The 23,034-nt window shown below is 45.7% G+C and overlaps 1 protein-coding gene and 2 long non-coding RNA genes across 3 annotated transcripts in view; 2 read left to right on the top strand and 1 right to left on the bottom strand.

Annotated features, from left to right (window-relative positions):
* Positions 1-1,484: 1,484 nt before the first annotated feature.
* LOC106897344 lies at positions 1,485-2,703 on the top strand. The gene is made up of 2 exons (XR_001413761.1): positions 1,485-1,881; positions 2,376-2,703. It is a non-coding gene; the product is annotated as an uncharacterized LOC106897344 (long non-coding RNA).
* A 3,349-nt stretch (positions 2,704-6,052) lies between these two features.
* The window catches only part of LOC106897341, a 21,100-nt gene continuing 4,118 nt past the window's right edge, over positions 6,053-23,034 (top strand). The window contains exons 1-2 of the long non-coding RNA XR_001413759.1: positions 6,053-6,283; positions 21,344-21,443. This is a non-coding gene — a long non-coding RNA (uncharacterized LOC106897341). The remainder of the gene's footprint in view (positions 6,284-21,343; positions 21,444-23,034) is intronic.
* On the bottom strand, positions 6,280-19,274 carry FBXO47 (F-box protein 47). Its single transcript, XM_014957931.1, has 10 exons — positions 19,074-19,274; positions 18,347-18,517; positions 14,491-14,567; positions 13,865-13,942; positions 12,689-12,797; positions 11,601-11,777; positions 9,610-9,756; positions 8,891-9,033; positions 8,259-8,418; positions 6,280-7,255 (listed from the first exon to the last, which is right to left on the bottom strand). The coding sequence occupies exons 1-10, from the start codon at positions 19,252-19,254 to the stop codon at positions 7,137-7,139; spliced, it is 1,362 nt and encodes a 453-aa protein (XP_014813417.1). The 5' UTR covers positions 19,255-19,274; the 3' UTR covers positions 6,280-7,136.

Genomic DNA, 23,034 nt, shown 5'->3' with positions numbered 1-23,034 from the left:
CTGTGGGAAACAAACCTCTTACTGCTTGATTTCTGCCTTTTCTCTCGACTTATGCACTTTTTTGCCTTTTTTCATAGCTGAAAAGCACCTAAACCTGTATTTAAAATAAAGAAATGAATAAAATAGTAAAAAAAAAAATAAAGAAAAAAAGGAAAGAAAAAAAAAAAAGGAAAGAAAAATTCCAAGCTGAATTGCTTCTCATCACATGTAAAATAGAACCTCGTCCATCCCAGCTTCCCTGGTTGTGCTGAGCTTTAGAACGTGTTTTTTCTTCTGGATCCGTCGCTTGATTGGGGTTTGTCCTCGTGTACTCCTTACTCCCCGTCGGTCTGCCTTTTCTCTCGACTTATGCACTTTTTTGCCTTTTTTCATAGCTGAAAAGCACCTAAACCTGTATTTAAAATAAAGAAATGAATAAAATAGTAAAAAAAAAAATAAAGAAAAAAAGGAAAGAAAAAAAAAAAAGGAAAGAAAAATTCCAAGCTGAATTGCTTCTCATCACATGTAAAATAGAACCTCGTCCATCCCAGCTTCCCTGGTTGTGCTGAGCTTTAGAACGTGTTTTTTCTTCTGGATCCGTCGCTTGATTGGGGTTTGTCCTCGTGTACTCCTTATTCCCCGTCGGGTTGAGCACCCACCAATTAAAAAAAAAATCAAAAAACACAACAAAAAAATGTTATTTGGCCTTTTTAACTGAACCATCGAATGGAACAAACCGACTGATTCTCTTCCCCGGTTTACTCGAATTAAAAATAAAAGTATAATTTTTACCTGCCGATTGTGCTGGGTTTGATTGCGGTGGCTTTTCTGGCCGTTTTCCTCCCTCCCTTGGGACACGGTTTGGGGGCTTTGGGGGGGCTGTTGGAGCTGGGTCCTCGTCTCTGCCGGGCTCTCCTGGGAGTGGGAGACACTGGTGACCCTGGGATGTGGCTTTTTGCCTCCTCCCTTGCTCTTGGCTTGGCTTTAAGACAAGTTCGAAGCCTTCGGAGCCTCAAGGGGGGATTTTTCAGCAATGACAGCTTTTAGCAGCGGGGGGGGGGTAAAAAAACCCACCTTGAAGATGCGTGGAAAAGGATGCTATTTTCCTCTGCAGCGCTAAGCTAAAAAAAAAAAAAATCAGAATAAAAAGGGTGCCTGGGGCAGTCGCTGCTGATTTTAACCCTTATTGCTCTAAACCCCCCCTGAAGCAGGGGGGTGACAGGGACAGCGGTGCTGTGGTACCCGGGGGGGGACCCAGCTCCTGAAGGCGAGAGTTCAGAGTGGTCCTGGCTGACCCTTTTTGGGCTTTTAAGGTCCACATTTCCAAATCTCTTCTCCAACCAGAATGACATGTTCTATGAAATTCTTGCCACAAACTAACCCTGATCATTTTTTGCTTCTTTCCCAAAGGGTGGGCCCTTTGGGAAGAAAACCAGGGGGATGGGGGGGTGGCATCACCATCAGCCCCCCCCCCCATCAAGCTGGGCAGTGGTTTGGGCAGGAGGAAGCGGGGGCAAAGCAGCTTTAGGGCGGCGGTGGGGGCTGAAATCCCATCTGCCCGCCCGGGTTTATTATCCCTTTATTTTCCACCCGCCGGCTGGGAAGCGGCTCCATCAGCTCCGGCATCATCTCTCCATCCTGAGCGGAGCCGCCGGGGAGGGGAAGGACACGGAGAGGGAGGGGGGAAAAGTGGGGGGGGGTCCCCGTGGAGCCCAGCGGCCGCTCTCTCTGCCCAGCGTCCCCCCCCTTTCCCCCAGACTCGCCATGCTGGATATTTTCATCCTGATGTTTTTCGCCATCATCGGCCTGGTGGTCCTCTCCTACATCATCTACATGCTCTAGAGCCGGGCAGGGGAGGAAGATGGGGCTGAGCCTCAGCCCTGCCATCCGAGCATCCCCCAGGTGAGCCAGGATTTCATTGCTGGGGAAGGAGAGTTGGGGGGTGGGGGGGGGGAAAGGAATAATTCTGATTTTTCCATGCTGTTGTCTTTGGCTGCTGCTCCCTCCGCCCGGCTGTTTCCTGCTTGGGGCTGGAACGCGGGCACCAGGGTTTGGGTTATAAATGTTGGGGGGTCACCTTGCCCCCCCCAGAAGGTTTTTCCAGCCATTGTGCAGCTGCTGGGGGCTCCCCGAGGGGTTTGCCAGCCCCTTCCCCTTGGGAAAAGCTGCTCTGTCTCAGCCTTTGAGGGCGCCGGGGGGGAGAGAAATACAACAGCGTCAGGGAGAAGCAAGAAGGGGTGGGGGTTGCATCATTTTAAAAGGAGGAAAAAAGGGGAGGGGGGTGTTTCTGGGTGAAGGGAGGGGGGGGCTGCTGCCAGTCCCACCCTTCACCACCTCGGGGTCCCCCCTCAAGGCTGGGATCCAGCTCAGACCAGCATCTCCTTTCTCTTCCACAGACTGGTCCCTCGGAGCCTTCTGGAAAAGGATTAACCCTCTGTGGGGCGAGGAGCTGCACTGGGGGGGGCACCGGCGGCGAGGGGGGGGCTCAGGAGGGAGATGGGGTGTCAGGGGAGAGGTGACACCCCACTACCGAGACCCCAGTTGTTCCTGGTGACACAGGTGGCATCCCCGGGGGGGGGTGCGAAGGGTCCTGCCCCAACCGCCTGGCGTAGCCCCCCGGGACGAGCGCTTCCGAGGTCGGTCGGGTTTAATTTTAGAATAAGCACTTATATTTTTAACGAAAAATGTTGAAGGAAGTAAAATAAAGAGAGGAATGACACGGGAGAGAGAGCTGGTGGTGACTCGGCTGAAACGCATCGACCGAGGGGCCGGAGCACACTCGGCTCCGGGAGCAAACCCTGCTTCTGCGGAGAGATCATGGGACCATGGAATGGTTTGGGTGGGAAGGGACCTTAAAGCCCCCCCAGTGCCACCCCCTGCCCTGGGCAGGGACGCCTCCCACCAGCCCAGGTTGCTCCAAGCCCCCTCCAACCTGCCCTTGAACCCCTCCAGGGATGGGGCAGCCACAGCTTCTCTGGGCAACCTGGGCCAGGCTCTCACCACCCTCACAATGAAGAATTTCTTCCTAAATCTCATTTCAATCTCCCCTCTTTTGGTGTCAAACCCTTCCCCCTCCTCCTAGGGCTCCCCTCCCTCATCCAGAGTCCTCCCCATCTCTCCTGGAGCTCCTTGAGGGACTGGAAGGGGCTCTAAGGTCTCCCTGGAGCCTTCTCTTCTCCAGGCTGAACCCCCCAACTCTCTCAGCCTGTCCCCACAGCAGGGGGGCTCCAGCCCTGGCAGGGCACCCCCTGAGCCCCGAGAAGGAGGAGGCACCAGCAAACCAGGAGGAGACACCTCCGTGTCCCCCAGCGTGAGCAGCAGCTCCTGCAGAGGGGTCCCCACTCCAGGCACCGTGGGGACCCCACTGTGGGTCTCTCTCACACAGGTCCCCTCGTCTCCAGGGAAGCTCTGGGAAGTCTCAGTTCATCCCAGCATAGACAAGGAAAAAAAAAAAAAAAAGAACATTTTTTAATACGATGGAAATTTCTGTGGGATGGAAAGAACATTTCAGAGCTTCATTTCCCCCCAGCTCTGAGTGGTCTGGGGAGGGATTTGGGGCATCGGAGGGATTTTTTCCTGTCCTTTTATGAAGCCCCTCTCCCAGCCACACGCGATGCTGGATTCAGACTGAAGGTTTCATCCCCCCCAAAGTCAAAATTTTCAATGTGCCTGGTCTCTCCCAGGAATATTATTTTTTAAAAAAGCAATAAGCACCTGAAATGGGGAAAACTGGTGTCCCATGAGTTACCTGTGGCACCGTCACAGGAGTGGGTGGGAGAGAACAGGACCCTGGGAGGGTCGGGGCCGGCAGGAATGGGCTGATAAGACTTTCAGAAAACGGTGTTTCCAGAAAGAAAAGGGATTTCCGAGTCTGGGAACGCGGGATGTGGTCGGTGCTGCCAGTTGGATACTTGACACTGCGATCTCCTGTCAGTAAAACTCCTGGGAGAAACAGGAGATTGGTGACTTTGCTCCCCAGCACTGGTGTTCCCAGTTGCACCAGCCCTCGGCCCGGGTGGCCCCTCGTCACCGAGCCCTGGAGATACCAAAAAGCTTCTCCTGGCTCCACCACCACCAAATATAGTCGGAAATCAGAAGCTTGAAATATTCTGGGAGGAATTTCTGGGAGCATAAGTCATGTTCTCAATAAGCTCTGCTTGGTGAGTCTGTATCTGATGTCAACATCTGCGGTGATTAAGAGGGTGAGTAACGAGGAATGCATGGAATGGAAACTCAGCTGAGTGTGAAACCAGAAACAACCATTTTCTCTTACCCTGAACTCTCCTCTCCCCCCCCTCCCCATGGGGCCTTACAACCCCCCCAGCCCTGCGTGCTAACCCCTTCCTCCATGCCCCAAATCAGCCAGTTCCACCCTGGGATTGAGCTGATTGAGCACCCAATCTCAGCTTCCTCGTTCGCTTCTTGCCCGGGAGGGTTTTATCGACTCCCCACGGCAACGGTTAAAATTTGGCAGAAGAAGAAGAAGAAGAAAAAAACCCCACCATTTTCCCAAGTCTCACTGTCCCGGCTGGGCGGGCACACGGTGCCGCCCGCGGGCACCCACCTGGACGTGATTAGCCCAGGGTTGTTTAATTGGGAGAGCCGATCCGGGGGCGATACCGGCAAAGGTCGGTGTCATTTTTCCAGTTTGAACAAAACTGGTTGGGGAGGTTCCGCTCCGGTGGGTTGGAGCTTTGATCCCCTGGGGAGGAAGGTTCCTCCTCGCCTGGAGGAAACACCGGCGTGTGTACCAACACCACAGGCCAAATGCTTGCTGAACTGTTGTGTGAGGAAGAAAAATAATAATAATTAAAAAAAAGAGCAGTTGATAATAATTAATAACATCATCAATATTTCATGCTTGGCAGCCGTGCAGCACTGACCCGCTCGTGCTGGCAGAGCTGACATTGAGGGGCTGGAGCGGGTCCAGAGAAGGGTGACAAAGCTGGTGAGGGGTCTGGAGAATAAGTCTTATGAGGAGAGGCTGAGGGAGCTGGGGTTATTCAGCCTGGAGAAGAGGAGGCTGAGGGGAGACCTTATTGCTCTCTACAACTCCCTGAAAGGAGGGTGTAGAGAGGTGGGGGTCGGTCTCTTTTCTCAAGTCCCAGGCGACAGGACAAGAGGAAACGGCCTCAAGTTGCACCAGGGGAGGTTCAGGCTGGATATTAGGAGAAATTTTTTCACTGAAAGGGTTCTCAGCCATTGGAATGGGCTGCCCAGGGAGGGGGTTGAGGCCCCATCCCTGGAGGTGTTCAAAAGCTGGGTTGATGTAGTGCTGGGAGGTCTGGTTTAGTGATGATGCTCCTTGTTTGTTGTGTGGGTGTCTATTTTTGTCAAAATTAGGTTGACGGTTGGACAAGATGATCTTTAAGGTCCCTTCCAACCTAGAAGATTCTGGGATTCTGTGTCTGTTTCCTGGTTGTCACCGGCCACCAGTGAATTTAAGAAGTGACTTTTCCCGTGTCCCTGCGGTGACACAACGGCCCCCCTAGTGCTGGGCTGTGATTTGTGGCCACTGGGTGCTGGGAGACATGAGCCCCTGGCACTGAGGAGGGGGGAAGCAGCCCCAGGGTTCTCCAGGAGAGGTGGTGGGTCCGGGCGGTGGGTCCAGGCCCCTCTCCCTCCCCCTGGATTCCAGGGATATTTCCTGGCAGCGATTCCAGCTCACGACCCGGGCTGTGGGATTCCCCCCCAGCCTTTCCCCGGCTGCTTTCTCTTCACGTTTTGAGGTCGTTAGCGCTGGTTTCGGAGGGTTTCAGTTTCACTGACTGCATTTCAGGCAGAGCCTGGTGTTTGGCTTCCTTAGAGATAATAGGAGGTTGCAGCACGGCCACGGCACTGCAGCGTGTTCTGAAATATAACCTTCAAACAGGGAGAAAAAAGGGCTGTTAGAAGGGAGTTGGGAGCGGACACTCCTCTTGGGGAAGGTTTCACCTCTGCCATCTACCGGCTCGCCGCAAAGAGCCTCAGCAAGTTTATATCCCTGAAAGTAGCCAAATCCTGTCCGTAAGTGTATATTTGATAAACGGCCCAAGAACCTTTAAGGTGCAAACTTCCAAGGAAACCACGGCCGAGCAGCTGTCAGCTCGTTACTGATGACATGGAGTGGGGGCAGCTGAGATAAATCAGCTCCATTTAGCCCTTTCCAGCAGCTGAAGCCGGGCCTCCAAACCCAAACCTGGGGCCCTGCAGCTGAAATCTGGTGCTGAAGGAACACTGAAGCCTTTGGAAAGTGGTTCAGGGGGAGAAGGCGGCCCTTTAATAACGTGAAGCACACGCCGTGTTCTAACCAGCGCACCGTAAAGTAAGTGCTTTTTATTATGCGTTACATTTTTTTTGGTTTGAAGGCAATAGAGCAGAAAATCAAAACCTCTAATGAGTAGCAAACATTTATATACCTTAATGAAACAGTGATCTTAGCATTTAACATGTGTCTTCAACTTAGCAAAGTCCTACAAAGGCAAATACACTTTAATATTCACTTCTCACACCAGGCAGGGAGAGGGATCTGAAATTTTTTCTGCTTGATGGTTAAAAGGCACCTGTAGCTTTGAGGGGGGAAAAAAATTGCTCTGCTTGATCAAAGCAGTTAAATTGCTTTCAGGAATCGCCTCTTTCTGCTAAAACTGAAGTTACAATCTATGGAGTGTGTAAGAGTTAGTGAGGGAGACCCCGGCAAACTGGAAAAATGGAGCTGAGCTGCTCTAATGATGTCTGCCTCTTTCTCCCCCCGTTCCCAAGAGAAAACAAAATCAAAAGATCAAAATGTTTTCGGTTCTGAACTAAGATAACATTCTCCCATTTGTGTAGCACATCAAATATGAAAACCATGTCATTTTTATTGTGTGTGCAAACATACACAGTGGGAAAAGAATGTGGTTTATGTTCCCAAACCAGAGGCCCCTGGCCCGTTTCCTCCCTGTGTCTGAGCACGGCCCTGAGGAGCGAAGGGCACAGAATTCCCCCTGCAGACCCTGGGGTCCCCCATGCTCCCTGAGCCCCCTCAGCTGACCTGTGTGTCACCCACTCCTCCAGCTCTTACCAGGATGGAAATTCAAGAAATAGTTGGATACTGCTTTGCAAATATTTGGGGGGAAAAAAAAAAACAACCCAACACCAGAAAAATCCAGCAGGAATAGAGCAAGAGTCTGTAAAATTCAAGCGGTGCTGCCGTTGCCTCTCATGGTCAGGTAGAGGATCTCCTTGTGGAAGTTTGCTTGTGCATTTACGAGGTGAAACAAGTTCAAGAAGCTGCTGTCCTCTTCATCGCGGTCCCCTACCAGGGCAAAGAAAACCATTTTTTTTAAACGATTAGTGAAACTAAATGACTTCTTTGAAGATAAATCTTCCTCATTCGGTGCTTTCAGCACAGGCTGAATCAGCAGCCTCTGCGTAGATTTATGAGGCCTCAGCTCCTGCACCTGATGGCAGGACAGCTGGGGAATAACACGGGAGACTCTCTCCAAAGTTCCTTCACCAGCTTGTCCGGAGATGGACAAGAGCAATTGTGTGCTGAGACACAAAGCTGTGCTAACCAAGCAGGCTGTTTGGTTTTATGGCTTGCAATCGTCATCAGACAGGGGGTTTTATCAAGGCTGACAAGCTGTGGACAGGGAGGGACTGCAGCTCCTTGGGCTGCAGGGGCTGGCAGGAGCCCAGGGCCCACGCTCAGACAGAGCCCTGATGGACCTCAGGCCCCACGCGCTGCTGGGGTGGATTTTAAACGCCTGTTGGTGTCCCCATCCGTGGCTCTGGCAATCTCAGATTTAGACTGGAGATGAGGAGAGGGTTCTTCACTGTGAGGGTGGTGGAGCACTGGAACAGGTTGCCCAGGGAGGTGGTTGAGGCCCCTTCAGTGGAGATATTAAAGGAGAGGTTCGACAAAGCCCTGGGCAACCTGGTCTAGTTGGGGGTGTCCCTGCTGACTGCGGGGAGGTCGGACTAGATGGCCTTTGGAGGTCCCTTCCAGCCTGGGCAATTCTATGATTCTCTTAGACACGAGAGATCGGTTAAAATAAATGTCTCTACCATTTACGGCACATGATGGATTGGTTTATGTTATCAAAAAACCTCAGGTATTGCCCTGCCTGGCGTCTCTTAGACACGAGAGATCGGTTAAAATAAGTGTCTTTCCCATTTATGGCACGTGATGGATTGGTTTGTGTTATCAAAAAACCTCAGGTGCTGGGGTATTGCCCTGCCTGGCATGGGAGGGGAGGACAGGCTGAGATGCCACCTCTAACTGTGTGGCTTGAGGTCTCACTGGGCTCCAGCCTTACCCGAGAGCACGGCCTGCAGCGTGTCCATGATCATGTGAGCAAAGACGTTCTCCACGCACTGCAGGAAGTTGTTCCTCTCCGCCGGGGTGCCGAAAACTTTGCAGACCTTCTGCATCATCTTCACTGCCCAGTCCATGCAGTACAGGTCCTTCTCGCACACCTGGCACGCACAGGAAATATTAGAAACACACCTTCTAGGATGAGTCCAATGCTATAAAAGGCAAGATGAAATCTGAGAATTGACTATTATCATAGAACCATAGAATCATTGAGGTTGGAAGAGACCCTTGGGATCATCGAGTCCAACCATCTCCCCTACTCTACAAAGTCCTCCCCTACACCATATCCCTCAGTACCGCGCTGGGTCATTTTTGCAGCTGTGGCCTGGAAAATTAGGGGTTGTTATAAGGGGACACAGAGGTTGTTTTTATTGTTTGTGCACTAATGGAGGAACTCCTCAACCTTTGGAGATGTGCTTGGACAGGGAACGGAGGGTGGTAGAGCACGGAGCCCCTCGCTGGACTTACTCCTGGTTTGTAGGAGTAGGTGGGGAAACAGCTTTCAAGTCTGAGAAAGCAAATCTGGGGGTAAAGGCTCAAAAAGTGGAGCCTGCTGTGTTGGCTCGTACTCACCAGGGCCAGGAAGACCATAAGCCTGGCTAACTCCAGGGTCCTCCCGTTCACAGCTTTGCTGGCCATGAAAGTGAAGCAAATGCTGTTCCCGCTCAGGATGAGAAACCGAGCGTTGTTCTCCAGGAGCCACTCCCGGGGAACAACTTTGTAATAAAAGAGAGAGGATTTTAGTGGTCTTTGAACAGAAAGAAAGGAGTGCCACAAAAACTAGTCTGGAAGATGGGAATTTACGACTTGTTGGCTTTGGTACCAACCAGAGCCGGTGAGGGAATACCCTCTGGAATACAACTGCAGCAATTCCTACCAGCAATACTGTTAGAGCTCTTCCCCAGAGCTTCCGTGATACGCTCTCACCCAAAACTAACTTTCAGTGTAGCCATTAATGTTGTTCAGTAGAATTTTGGCTTGAACAAACATTATGTTTTCAGCTTACACGGCCTGGACAATAATGGCTAGACAAGACTTGAATTTGAAAGCTTTGCGTGGATTCCAAAAGTATTTCAGGCTGGGGAAAGGCAGCCTGGATTTGGGCTGGTTTCTCCCACTCCCAGCTACTGCCTGGCTCCCGAGCATAACGACTTTTCCAGTTACACCACAGCTACTGGGAGGAATATTACAGTTTCCCAAGGAATCTGTGTGTTTGAAACACACTCGTTGCCAGATTTGGAGGAGATGTGAGCGTATAATCCTATGGATTAATGATAAAGGCAAAAACACACCTGACAGCTCATCCACAAGACTGATAACATCATCTGCTGTCCATTCTCTAGCTTCTGTATCATACAGCAGCTTAATTGCATCTGCCAGACCTTTCAGACTGGTCTCATCTGTTGGTGCTTCTATCATTTTCTGCCAAACCACATGTCCTGAGCAATATATTAATCACAACTGCTAGTAAGTGACAAAGTATCTTTGTTTGTTTGTTTAAAACAAGGAAGGTGATAAACTGGGCCTTAGAGCAGAGTCAGGGGAGGGGGATTCAGGTAACATGACTCAGTCATTGTGAGATTATTCTTTTCCATCACTTTTGTAGGGACAGTGGTAGTTGCAGCGGAAATCAAAGGGTGATTTAAAGAAACCTGGGTCTGATAATTCAGTGAGAAAGTGCTTTTCTTCAGGGAAATAGGTGTTTCTTTGAAATACATTCAAGCTAACTCTACTTAGAGCAGGGGAGAGTAGAGGAACAGAGGTGTAATTTCTTCACCTGAATTGTAACTTTTATATATATATATATATATATATACACACATATATATCATTTCTGTATTTTATATATGTTAGTGAGGTCGGGTTAAGCAGACCAACTTTTTCTAGGCAATACAACTACAATTTATTTGCATAAGGTTTGGTTTCCAGAAATGCTGCATCCTGCATGGAAATCTAATTCTCAGAGACCAAACTTTGAAAATTACCCCCCCTCCCTTCCCTCCCCTCCCCAACTACTTGCCATCAAGAGAGGACACTGGCCCAAAGATGATATACAGCAGGCGAGCTTGATTGACCATGGGCCACGGCTTTAAAATACGAGTCAACCAAAAGGCAGAATCACTTCGATGAATCCAGTGGTTCAACAAGACGCTGCGACAGTATAACCTGATCCGCAGCTCTAGCTTTCGGGCACTCCCTGGGGTAAAAGAATGTAGATATTATAAATCTGTTAAGCCTCATGCTATAAGCTTCAAAGATGAACACTTTTTTTATAGGAAGAGAAACAAGGGTTTTTCTTAAAGCTGCTCGAGAACATCTAGGAGGATTTAATTAAATTCTCAGCTGTTAATTCCTGAGTTTGGCTCTTTTCAGGCCGTCAAATCTATCAATGCACCCTGTGGTGCCTCACTGCAGCAGGTCCTGCATGTCTTCAGGGGCTCTCAGCTCTGGTTTTTGGTTACTCTGATCTTTTCTCTCTGATGGCATCAGTGAGTGGGAACAGGAGGAAGCGTGTATGTGGCTGTGTATAAAGCGTGCCACAGAAATACCCAGTTTGGTGCTGGGTAACAGGAGAATGTCTTGAGAGGTGTGTGCCCTGTCAGCGTTGTGTTTCAGAAATATTAAACCTAACTTTTTTACTGCATCACTTGATTTCTATGTTGGTCCCTTTCCCATCAATTTCACTGGAGTTGATGCAGAGTAGGAAAGATGCAAGTCCATGTTACTGTTTATGTATATACAAAACTTCTGCTTTGGTTTGATAGTGGAATGATTCAAAGACTAAACACCTCTCAAGACAACTCTCTCCACTACAGGATACATGTCAAAGACAAAAACACTTTACTTTGCTTTTGGTGAAGAAAAATAGCTGTATCTGTCTATATAAATGCAATCAAAGGGTGATTTAAAGAAACCTGGGTCTGATAATTCAGTGAGAAAGTGCTTTTCTTCAGGGAAATAGGTGTTTCTTTGAAATACATTCAAGCTAACTCTACTTAGAGCAGGGGAGAGTAGAGGAACAGAGGTGTAATTTCTTCACCTGAATTGTAACTTTTATATATATATATATATATATATACACACATATATATCATTTCTGTATTTTATATATGTTAGTGAGGTCGGGTTAAGCAGACCAACTTTTTCTAGGCAATACAACTACAATTTATTTGCATAAGGTTTGGTTTCCAGAAATGCTGCATCCTGCATGGAAATCTAATTCTCAGAGACCAAACTTTGAAAATTACCCCCCCTCCCTTCCCTCCCCTCCCCAACTACTTGCCATCAAGAGAGGACACTGGCCCAAAGATGATATACAGCAGGCGAGCTTGATTGACCATGGGCCACGGCTTTAAAATACGAGTCAACCAAAAGGCAGAATCACTTCGATGAATCCAGTGGTTCAACAAGACGCTGCGACAGTATAACCTGATCCGCAGCTCTAGCTTTCGGGCACTCCCTGGGGTAAAAGAATGTAGATATTATAAATCTGTTAAGCCTCATGCTATAAGCTTCAAAGATGAACACTTTTTTTATAGGAAGAGAAACAAGGGTTTTTCTTAAAGCTGCTCAAGAACATCTAGGAGGATTTAATTAAATTCTCAGCTGTTAATTCCTGAGTTTGGCTCTTTTCAGGCCGTCAAATCTATCAATGCACCCTGTGGTGCCTCACTGCAGCAGGTCCTGCATGTCTTCAGGGGCTCTCAGCTCTGGTTTTTGGTTACTCTGATCTTTTCTCTCTGATGGCATCAGTGAGTGGGAACAGGAGGAAGCGTGTATGTGGCTGTGTATAAAGCGTGCCACAGAAATACCCAGTTTGGTGCTGGGTAACAGGAGAATGTCTTGAGAGGCGTGTGCCCTGTCAGCGTTGTGTTTCAGAAATATTAAACCTAACTTTTTTTACTGCATCACTTGATTTCTACGTTGGTTCCTTTCCCATCAATTTCACTGGAGTTGATGCAGAGTAGGAAAGATGCAAGTCCATGTTACTGTTTATGTATATACAAAACTTCTGCTTTGGTTTGATAGTGGAATGATTCAAAGACTAAACACCTCTCAAGACAACTCTCTCCACTACAGGATACATGTCAAAGACAAAAACACTTTACTTTGCTTTTGGTGAAGAAAAATAGCTGTATCTGTCTATATAAATGCCAAGTATTTGCTTTAGAATGCACACTTTCTGTGTAATATTCGAGCTAAAATAACGTATGTGAGAGACAGGAAAGCATCGGTGCTACGAGGCTTAACTGAGATAAAACATTCTCAATTCTGGACACATTTTGTTTGCAGCAATCAAGAGCCATTTTCTGAATTCTCTGTGAGAGCACATTTTGATTTTGGAGGACTTTTGTCTGCTCTGATGATTACCTGGTTTGCTGCTGACAACAGTCTGTACTTTACGGGGTAAATTGCTCAGCTCGCAGAGGAAGTTAAAAACCCGGTGACACTCCAGTTCATCCCAGCCCGCTGTTAGGATCTGATGGTTACAAAAGAGAGGGGATGAAAATGAATAGATTGAGCCATCGATTTGGATCACAATGCCATTTAGAGAATACGATCTGTCCTGCAATTTTATCAGAGGAACAGTGAGGGAAGGTGTCGTACCTGGAGCGTGGAGCATTATGGCAGAGGCTGTACTGAACCTTAACGCAGCCCAGAACCAGAAGCTGCTAATGGCCTTCCACATTCAGGGGCAAGAGCTTATTTTTGAACCTTATGTGGAAAAGTGCACAAAGGTATTTGCTACAAAGACAAATGTCCCAGCACTAATAACTATCCCTAACTCTTAACCACGGAAAGGCAATCACAGGGTTTTTTTTTGTATTACCAAATACTGTAATGCCTATACAGCGCCTGTATGCACACGTTTCTAAGACTTAAATGCATTTAAAATGTACTCAAAATGCCTGTTCTTCTAAGAGAGAATCTGTTTCCGTATCTTTCTCAACAAAGCTACTCTCCAGTAAAGCCTCCATCATGGCAATTCTAACACTTCACAATCAAAACACCTCAAGTAGTGTTAAAAAGGTCCTACCCTCAGTGTTTCACTGCATATTTGCAATCACAGCAGTCATCACAGTAAATAAGCCGTGGATTGCTGAACTAATTCATTTGACACTGATTTATTTTTTCTTTAAATCAATTTTAGGCTACCACAAGCTAAAAAAAAATATTCTGGTATACGATGTGTATAGCCATTCACTTTTAAACTAAACCATCTCTGCTGTTGATTTGTGAATTTGAAGGTGTGAAATACAATGCTCCCCTTCTCCCATGTCTTCTTAGATAATAAATCACTAATCACAATCCAGACTGGTTGGTAGTGAAATCCAGACCAGGGAATTCTCAAGAGTCTTGGGAACTTTAACAACCAGAAAGGAAATTTGGGGAACTGTGTGAATAAATACCTTCCCCCCTACATCCCAAGGCTCAAAACCATCTTATACTTCTAAATATCTTGCAAAAACACAAATTAACTTAGAAAGCTACCTTAATTTTCTTTTATATTTTAGATACTTGCCTTCTCTCCATAAGATACTGTACCTGTAAAAATACCCCATAGCACTGTAATCCTAAACAATGCAAAGGACTTGCACAACCGTTAAGCTTAAAACAGGAAACCTGTAAGTGCAAAACACCAGTAATTTATCTTAACTGACCATAAACTAATTCCTGCAATTGAAAATTCTCTGTACTGCTTGTGTACATCAATGCTGACTAGAGATTCAGAAGGATTCTCTTCCCTTATTGTACAAGGAAAGAAGTTACAGTACCATGTTATGGCTTAGCATTACGTTCAAAACTGTGGTCCAATGGGTGTATAAAATTAAGGAAAGAAGAGCAACCTTGTTTTCAGGAGAGTAAAATTTCTATGAAGAGCTGTGCTCTTCCGCTGCAAAATTTCTTCAATTTGTAGTGTGCTAGAAAAGTTGAAAACCATTGATATCGGAGTATGAAATCTCAGCAGAACAGTCTTGTGTTCAATATGCTGGCTTAGGCTTTTCTATTATTATTAAAAAGAGACTGATTTCAAATCAATAAATTCATTACAAGGTAGCAATAAACTGCAGCAAAGGGCCAGCAAAGGGCATAATTCAACTAACAACTGCCTTGTAGAAATGGTATTTCAGGGACAATTTCAAACAGCAGTGAAAGGAACGTGAACTTACTTCAGAGAGAATCTTGTGTATATACTTTAGCCTGTCTTTTGTGGGCAATAGCAGTGTGCATCTTTTAAGCAACAATCCTGTGAAGAAAACACATATAGAATCACAGAATGATATGGAGTTGGAAGGGACCTCTGGAGATCATCCCATCCAACCCCCTGCCAAAGGAAGTCCACCCAGAGCAGGTCCCACAGGAACGTGTCCAGGTGGGTTTGAATGTCTCCAGAGAAGGAGACTCCACCACCTCCCTGGGCAGCCTCTGCCAGGGCTCTGCCACCCTCACAGTGAAGAAGTTCCTCCTCATGTTTAGATGGAACTTCTTATGTTCAAGTTTGTGCCCATTTCCCCTTGTCCTGTCCCTGGGCACCACTGAAAAAAGCCTGGCCCCATCCTCCTGACACCCACCCTTTGAGTATTTATAGGTGTTGATCAGATCCCCCCTCAGCCTTCTCTTCTCCAGCCCAAAAAGCCCCAAGTCCCTCAGCCTCTCCTCGTAAGAGAGATGCTCCAGGCCCCTCGTCACCTTTGTAGCTCTACATTACTGAATTGGCTGAAGTGCTCACATCACACGTGTGCACACACTAGTGCGAAAAAGCTGCCTGCTTCTGGAAGGCAAAGAAAAAAAGGCAGCACAAACAGCCATCTGTGCTTTGGAGAAGGGGCGTGTTCTTTTGTGGCGGGGCCATCTTTTAGTAAAGAGACAATGTCAGGGCGTGTACAAGCTTCCTGCGCCGTAACTTATTTATTGTGTCATTTTAAAGTCCCTGTTAGTCACAGCTGGAGCCCTGTTAACATGACTGTATTGGTTTGAGGATTACAGCCGTTAAAAATATTGGAAATAAATGTTACTTGTTGCCCCTCTCTTAACAGCACTGTGGGGAACGCTGTTTTTTTTTCCCCTTACATCATGGAAAGCCGAGCTTCCAAAATTTTTTCAAGATAGCCACATGTTCTGAAAATATTCTAAGCCCTGTTAATGTAAAACATAGCTAAGAGGTAAAATTATTTTCCTATACAGGGCTGAAATGGTATGTGTTTAGGATGTCAAAGTCTGGAGTTCATTATAGCGTGGAACAGCTGTTTGTTAAGCAGCATTTTTTTCCACGCTGTTGATAGAAAATGGGTTAACAGCTTGTTCTTCCAAAACTTCTGCCAGAATAATCTCTCTCTCTATATATATATATCTTGTTTGTTAATTAATCAAGAAATCCACAGAATTTTTTTTCTGAGGGAGGGGAAAAAAAAAAAAGAGGAAACTTTTTTTCTGAATTTTTGTCAGTCTCCCAAAACCCACGTAACTTCTCCAACATTGAAAAGTACTTTATGCATTTACCGTGGTTCTAAATGGGCTCTTTCCCCATTTAGCCGTGTGTTAGCATTCCTACATGACAGACAGAATTTATTCCTCAGCCCCAGGACATGCTCCAAAGCTCAGTCAAGTCAATTTTCTATTGACTGGCCTAGGCTTTGGAGAGAACTCCCTGAAGGATAGCTGAGACCGTTACGAGGTTGTAGCTGCAAGTCAGGACACAGCCATCGGCGCGGGGCAAAATGATGCTGAGTAAAAAGGGTTGAGGGAAAGGTGCTGCTACTGGTTTTGTGCAGCAAAACCCACCCTGTGAGGAAGGACCGTGCCACATCAAGTGTTTTAAACAATGACTGAAATTCTGACCCCCCGACAAGATGATACCATGGACTTGAGAGGAGGCAGAGCCTGAGTTTAAGTGAGATTTATGCAATATGTAGACCCTGCACAGGCTCCCTGAGCCAGAATGAGAAAAAAAAAAAAGAGGAAACTTTTTTTCTGAATTTTTGTCAGTCTCCCAAAACCCACGTAACTTCTCCAACATTGAAAAGTACTTTATGCATTTACCGTGGTTCTAAATGGGCTCTTTCCCCATTTAGCCGTGTGTTAGCATTCCTACATGACAGACAGAATTTATTCCTCAGCCCCAGGACATGCTCCAAAGCTCAGTCAAGTCAATTTTCTATTGACTGGCCTAGGCTTTGGAGAGAACTCCCTGAAGGATAGCTGAGACCGTTACGAGGTTGTAGCTGCAAGTCAGGACACAGCCATCGGCGCGGGGCAAAATGATGCTGAGTAAAAAGGGTTGAGGGAAAGGTGCTGCTACTGGTTTTGTGCAGCAAAACCCACCCTGTGAGGAAGGACCGTGCCACATCAAGTGTTTTAAACAATGACTGAAATTCTGACCCCCCGACAAGATGATACCATGGACTTGAGAGGAGGCAGAGCCTGAGTTTAAGTGAGATTTATGCAATATGTAGACCCTGCACAGGCTCCCTGAGCCGGAATGATTTTTTTTTTTTTTTCCCATTGAGTCCAGACTTTCCTGCCGTAAAGTAAATATTGATTTTACAACTGACCTCTTAACAAAAACGTTCTCTTGAGGCTTCCACCGATGACACAGATATTGCCAATGTTCTTTACATTTTGAATAGTTTTACTACTAGGCCTACTATAGTGATGGGCTCACGCCTACATTTAAATAACAAGTTGCCATTTTGATTGTGGTGACTACAAAGCCCAAACTAATTTTGATTTTTTTTTTTTTTTTAAAGAATTGTAGGGTTTTGAGCTTTGTTTTAAAAACAAAACACTAAGATTATTTTTTAAATACCTCAAAAACTACAGAGATTGCTTACAGTAGGAGGTCTTTGGTCTAAAAGATTTTAACAGTGTTCCTTTACCTTATGTATGCCTTTACTTAATGTCTTCCGTTCAAACCATACTTATAATTCTGCATCTAACCATGGGGGCATTTTATTTCTCTGTCAAATAAACAATCTTTTTCAATCAGCTAGGTAACAGTAAATTGGTGTGGACCAAATTAGGATTTAATTTTTCTGCTTCTGATGGAAGAACACTGATAATGGGTGGGTGAAGGCAATTTTCAGCATTCCAGATGCACGAGGCAGCATTTCTGAGTGAGAGGCCGAATGACTTAGAATCAATGGAAAAGGTAAAAAGCAAACAATTTTGAATTTGAGGATGTCCAGCACTCCTTATTACCATCAAATTCAGAGTATTTTGATCTAGATTTCTATTACGCTGGGCCAAAAGAGGTCTGAGCAGCTGAGAGAAAGACCAAGGGAATCTTTTCAGCCCGAAAGCACACAGTACACCGTGACAGCACAAGTGCAGACATTGTCACATTGCCCTTAAGCTAAGAGTGAGAGGAAAATGTGTTCTTCGTGCCCATTTCAGCCTTGGAACTTTGATACAAAGCTGCCAAGGAGGATGCGAGTCACTGACAACTGGGATAACATTTTTTAGTTCTTTTCTAAGCAGAGGAATGTGATCTGCAGCACATCTCAAGCAGACTCAGGCAGGGTTTCCGAGGGCAACTGTTGCTGGTTGCTTCAGCATCAGGCTGCATTTCCCAGAGGGAGGAATGTGAGCTGCTCCGGAGGGATCCACGGAGGTGGCCCAAGCAGCCAGATTCCTGCAGCTACCATGAGGCCTGGGAGCTGTGGGTTCTGCTGCAGTTTCCAGCAGTGGTGTCCAAACACAGTAAATTTGGAAACACCTACTGCTGAGAACTGATCCTCTGCCCCAGCCCTGCTCGCCGTTTCACGTGAAAAAAAGAAAAACCACAGAGGAGGCAGAAACACACATTATTTTTTCCATAACTAAGAGGTTTTGGAATCATTTCAGGTAATTCCTCCCACCTCCCCCCGCGACTTAATGGTATGGGGAGGAACTTCACTCAGCTCCCTCTCAAAGTGAATGATTTGGGCCATATCCTCAGTGTTTTACCAATCAATGCATATAACAGAAGAAACCTTTTAACCGAGTTCAGTTGCCCTCTAATTGTTACCATCTGCATTAAAGGATCACCTAGAGATTTGTAGTGCTCTAAAATATAGGATCCTTCTCTCTTGCCGGGTAGCTCAAGGTTATGAAAGTCTTGCAATAAGAGCCTTCGGTTTCCTGACGGGGTTGAGATGTAATTAATAAGGCGGTTGCTGATGGTTTTCGACACCATGCTCAGCATGCTGATATCCTTCACTGAAAAAAGCAAAGCCCAGAATACTTGTAAATCTTCACTGCAAGAAAAATGCTGATCACTAGTCAATAACTTCATCTTACTTCAAAAATAGACCAAGAAATAAGATTTACAAATAAAACAAAATTTAATTACTGTTTATCTCCTCTGCCAACAAACCATAGTAATTAGAAATGGACAGATCTAAGGAATAGTTTTCACACATAACATGCAAAAAAACCCCACTTCAAATAGTTTGTAATTATCATTTACATTTTGGTCATTTTCTTCTTCACACATAAAAGCTGAAGATTCAGAGAATAAAGTCACACAGAATGACTTCAACCACCTAAAAGGTAAAACGTTTTAAACAACAATGTCTTTTTTCTGAATGGAAAACTTTTGTGGTCATTTTCAGATACTGGAAGTAGCTGAAGATTCAGAGAATAAAGTCACACAGAGTGACTTCAACCACCTAAAAGGTAAAACATTTTAAACAACAATGTCTTTTTCTGAATGGGAAACTTTTGTGGTAATTTTCAGATACTGGAAGTGATACCTTTGTTATCGGATTCTCACCTGAAAGATATTTCAGTACCATTTGAAAGATCTCTAATGGAAGTGTTTTAAAATACCCGAGTGTTGACAGAGACTGGGAATCTGTGTCGGCGGCGTTGCCGCACTGCCTGGAGCGATGGCTGCTGCGCCGGTGTTTCTGGTGAGGAGCCGAGGTGTAGCTGGTCCTGGCGGTGGATGTCATCGTGTTGTTCCTCCCATAAACTTTAACCTGGGGAGAAAACATGAAAATCCTGTTTTCAAAGTCGGGGAAATACTATGCCCAAAACTAGGCTAAGAGGGAATCTCTCCGTTGTAGACACAGCAATGGAGTGTGAAAATCTTGTCTCATACATAGGTAATTCAGTGCTATGACATGCAATTTACTAAATAATTTTCTAATTCCAAGCCTCAGAGAATAGATTACTCGGCTGATCTTAGAGGAGGAGAAGATAAAAGCCACGGGGGCATCGTATGAGAGGGACATCAGAAAGTCAGGAAGACAATTCTAGATGGAAACTCTTGAGGAAGTCTATGGGATGGTAAAAGCTACAGTAATTAATAACATTCTCTTCCCTTGTTACTCCAGTTATTCAATGGGAGAGTAAAAAGTTACAAGTATCCTATTCAAATTATTTTCATGTTACTTAATTGCTTTAGAGTGATAATTACTTTTATTCATGCTTGCATATGACCAAAGAAAAGATTAAAAGTAACAAAGCGATGGTTCAAACCATATTTTCCTGCAGCATTTAAGTTGATCCATGGCTTCATTGCATTTAATGGCTGTATATGTGACATACAAATAAATTATATAGTATTGCAATGTGAAAAAAGTCAATGATCCAGGCTTTCCCAAAATCATGAGGGTCTGAAAAGTAATTAATGAGCTTTAAAAGATCAATAAACATATTATCTTTGATTTGCCTTCTGGTTTCTGAGTCTCTAGGATAGCTGGGCTTCACATTGTCAGGCAACAATGACTTACTGACTCGCTGCCTCTTAAAATTATTATAATTTTTTTTTTAACTGAGGTTTTTTCATACTGTTTCTTGATTCCAGCAGCTGAGGCTGCAGGGAGGTTGCCAAAGAGAGTGAGTGCTGCAGTGTAATTACAAGAGCTGGCAGCGCTGGTAGTAACACAACTGGAACCCGTCCAAGCTGCAGCGCAACATCCCAGTTACCATCAGTGGGAAATAACGCTCAGAGAATAGACCTCATTGTTCCAAAGATTAAAAATTTACAAAAAAATTACAGAAAACAAGTTCCAAACGTCCTTCATATTTATTACCAAAGCACGCAAGCCAGACCTCTCTCTAATGCGCCACTGAGCGAAATTACCGCATCCACAATGGGAGCACTGTGTTTGTCCTGACAACTGGGAGAATGTGGGGCATTTAATTAACAGTGTTACAAATGGGTTTGGCCGCCATGTGCCTGGGCGCTGGATAGAGTTTGCATTGTACCATTAAGGAAGTGATACTTCACTGGAAGCATGTTTAATTTAAGGTATGGTCCAGCTCCAGCTAGCTAGACAAGCTTGGAGTTTAAACTTTCACGAGCCTGACGAGCGAATGTAACTGCTGCTAAAATTAGTGCTTTGTTAGGCTTTTACGCGATTCAAGCACCAGACAGAAAACTGGTGTAACAGCTTTAAGGACAATCAGGAAACCACCTATAGATAAACACAGGGTCATATGAAGAAATGTTTATCTTCTAAAAGGAAAGAAAGCAAAGCCTGGAGTCAGTGGAAACGTTACACCCACAACTGTGGATTCGAGACAGCTTAAATTCCTTGTGTACAGCATATACAGCAGCCCCGCTCCCGTTTAAAACCAGACCACCACTAAGCTAAGGCTATATCTAACAGATATTTCCCATTCTTACTTTAGAAAAAAAGTTACAATCCTATGATACTTTCTTTTCCTCCCCCACTCACTGTACTGTCTTCAGAGCAGGACTGTACTGTAAGGATTTATGGCCTTTTCAGGTCTTTTTTTTTTTTTTAAATCTTACCTCGGGTCTGCGATTGTGTTATATGGAAGAAAAGAAATACTTTGCCACGAGGGAGGTTTTCAGAACTGCTCAGCCAATTCCAGCCTGTTCCTGTTCAACTTGATTGAAGTTGAATCGACTACCACTATTTTAATGTAAAGCAGAGCTACATAAAATTAACGTAAATAAAAATGAGTACAAGCAGCCAGTTTCGAAGCCAAAGCTTAGAGACTTTTAGTGAAAGCTCCCATTTGCTTCCTCTTTGACTTAATGTGGTTGGTTTTTTTTTTATTTCTTAGGGAGCTCAGCCAGAGCGGGGCAATGGTCTGTGCATCTCCATCTGCTGCTGGGACACCGCTTGTTTAGAGAACTGCTTAATCCAGACTGGAAAATTGAAAGGTAAACGTTAAATATTTAACAAGCTGAACTCATAATATTAGCCGAGAAGGGTCATCTTATTTGTTGCTACAAGCTAATTTGTTTACAAGGCAGAAAGCCTCAACTTTAAACCGGCTCTAGAATGTTTCTTGTCCTTAAGCAGTCGCTAAACTCCCGCTAATGGATGCACTTTTGCCCTGATATTTCTCTGAGCCCTGTGTTAGCATTTGGCAAACATTTATTGCAAAAGGTTGTTTACTTTGCAGATTGGTTTGGAACATTTCCGTTTCCCTGTCTCCCTCACAGAGCGCATAAAATGAATTGCTTCAAATATTAACTCACCAGGTGTTTTGTTTTTCCTTTTTTATTTCCCCCTTCCCCCAATTTTCCCTTTTTCCTTGTCAGTGCAAATAAAAACTATGAGTTTTAGCGACGGATGACAAACCTTAGAGCACCAAGTGCAGCCATGGAGTTATGTTAGTACTTGTTACCCCCTGGCCTACACTGACAATTTACAGAAAACATATTTTTATTTGTGCTGAAGGCTCTATATCAGATTGTTAGTGCAAACCAGTCCTGTAAGCATTTAAATCGGTGAATAATCGTGAGTGGAAAGCAAATCTTGGGGAATCCTGACCCCACTGCTGATGGCGACAGGGATTTCTTTGTTGTGAGGGAGGGACGGCTCGGGCTTGTGCCTTCAGAGGGGAAATGCCAGCACCCACTATTTTTCCTCAGCCCAGGCTGTTTTTGATCCTCGGACTGCAGTATTTGAGGGAGTGGATGATATTTGGCCTTTTATCTGCATTTTTGGGCTGGATTTAGCCACGCTATGACAGACCTTTAGGCCAAATGATGAGCTAGGCCGCATTCTCCTCAGCCCTCCACAGCCCCTCTCCCCCAAAATTAAGGCTAGGAGGCTGAAAATGGGGACCCGCACCCCCAGACCTACACACGGGTGATGGAGAAGTTCTCGCGGTCGATGCCTACTTACAGAAAACACTTTATGAGCAATTTTTTACCTCAAGGAACTTCCCTCCCCGCTGGCAGCCCCCGGCCGAGGCCCCCAGCAGGCTGCCTCTGAGGGGAGCAGCAGAGGAATGGGGGGCTGTGGGGCAAACAGTCCCCGCTGCCTCCGGGGAACACCCCACTCCGTGTCCCTGAGGGGAAAAAAAAAGGAAAAAAAAATAATTTATAATTCTTACTATTTAAAATTATTTTTTAAAAGCCTGATTTCAGTCAAATGCCACTACTTACTGGGATTAAAAGGGGGTTCAGGACATAGTAATGAGGGCAGGTGCGCTCAGGCAGCCCCAGGGGTGTTTGCGTATTTCACTCGGGAGCAGAAATGTTTGCAAACATGGGGGGAAAAAAAAAAACCCAAACAGTTCAGTTTCAGGGGCGGGTGGTTCTCAATGGGGCCGAGGGCGGCCACAGAGGCGTTAGAGGGAAGAAATTACTCCAGGCGACAGAAGTGTTTTAATCCGGCAGTGTTTCATTAGGAATACCGATAATTCCGCCCCCTCTCTGTGGGGTTTGTGCTCATTTGTTTGTAGTAATTATTTTCCCGCCTTTTCGCCCGCTGCCTGTTTCAGGGCGGGGGGGGGGGGGG

The sequence above is a fragment of the Calidris pugnax genome, unplaced genomic scaffold (genome assembly GCF_001431845.1).
Source record: "Calidris pugnax isolate Ruff unplaced genomic scaffold, ASM143184v1 scaffold337, whole genome shotgun sequence".
NCBI lineage: Eukaryota > Metazoa > Chordata > Aves > Charadriiformes > Scolopacidae > Calidris > Calidris pugnax.
This window is presented reverse-complemented; position numbering and strand designations above follow the sequence as displayed.

What these genes read in the sequence shown, in the direction of transcription:
- FBXO47 (XM_014957931.1), bottom strand. Translation starts at nt 19,254, where the DNA reads ATGACATCCACCGCCAGGACCAGCTACACCTCGGCTCCTCACCAGAAA. An exon ending in TCTTGTGGATGAGCTGTCAG is followed by an intron (nt 9,034 to 9,609) that starts GTGTGTTTTTGC and finishes TTTATTACAAAG; the next exon opens with TTGTTCCCCGGGAGTGGCTC. An exon ending in GCTGCAGGCCGTGCTCTCGG is followed by an intron (nt 7,256 to 8,258) that starts GTAAGGCTGGAG and finishes TTGCCCTGGTAG; the next exon opens with GGGACCGCGATGAAGAGGAC.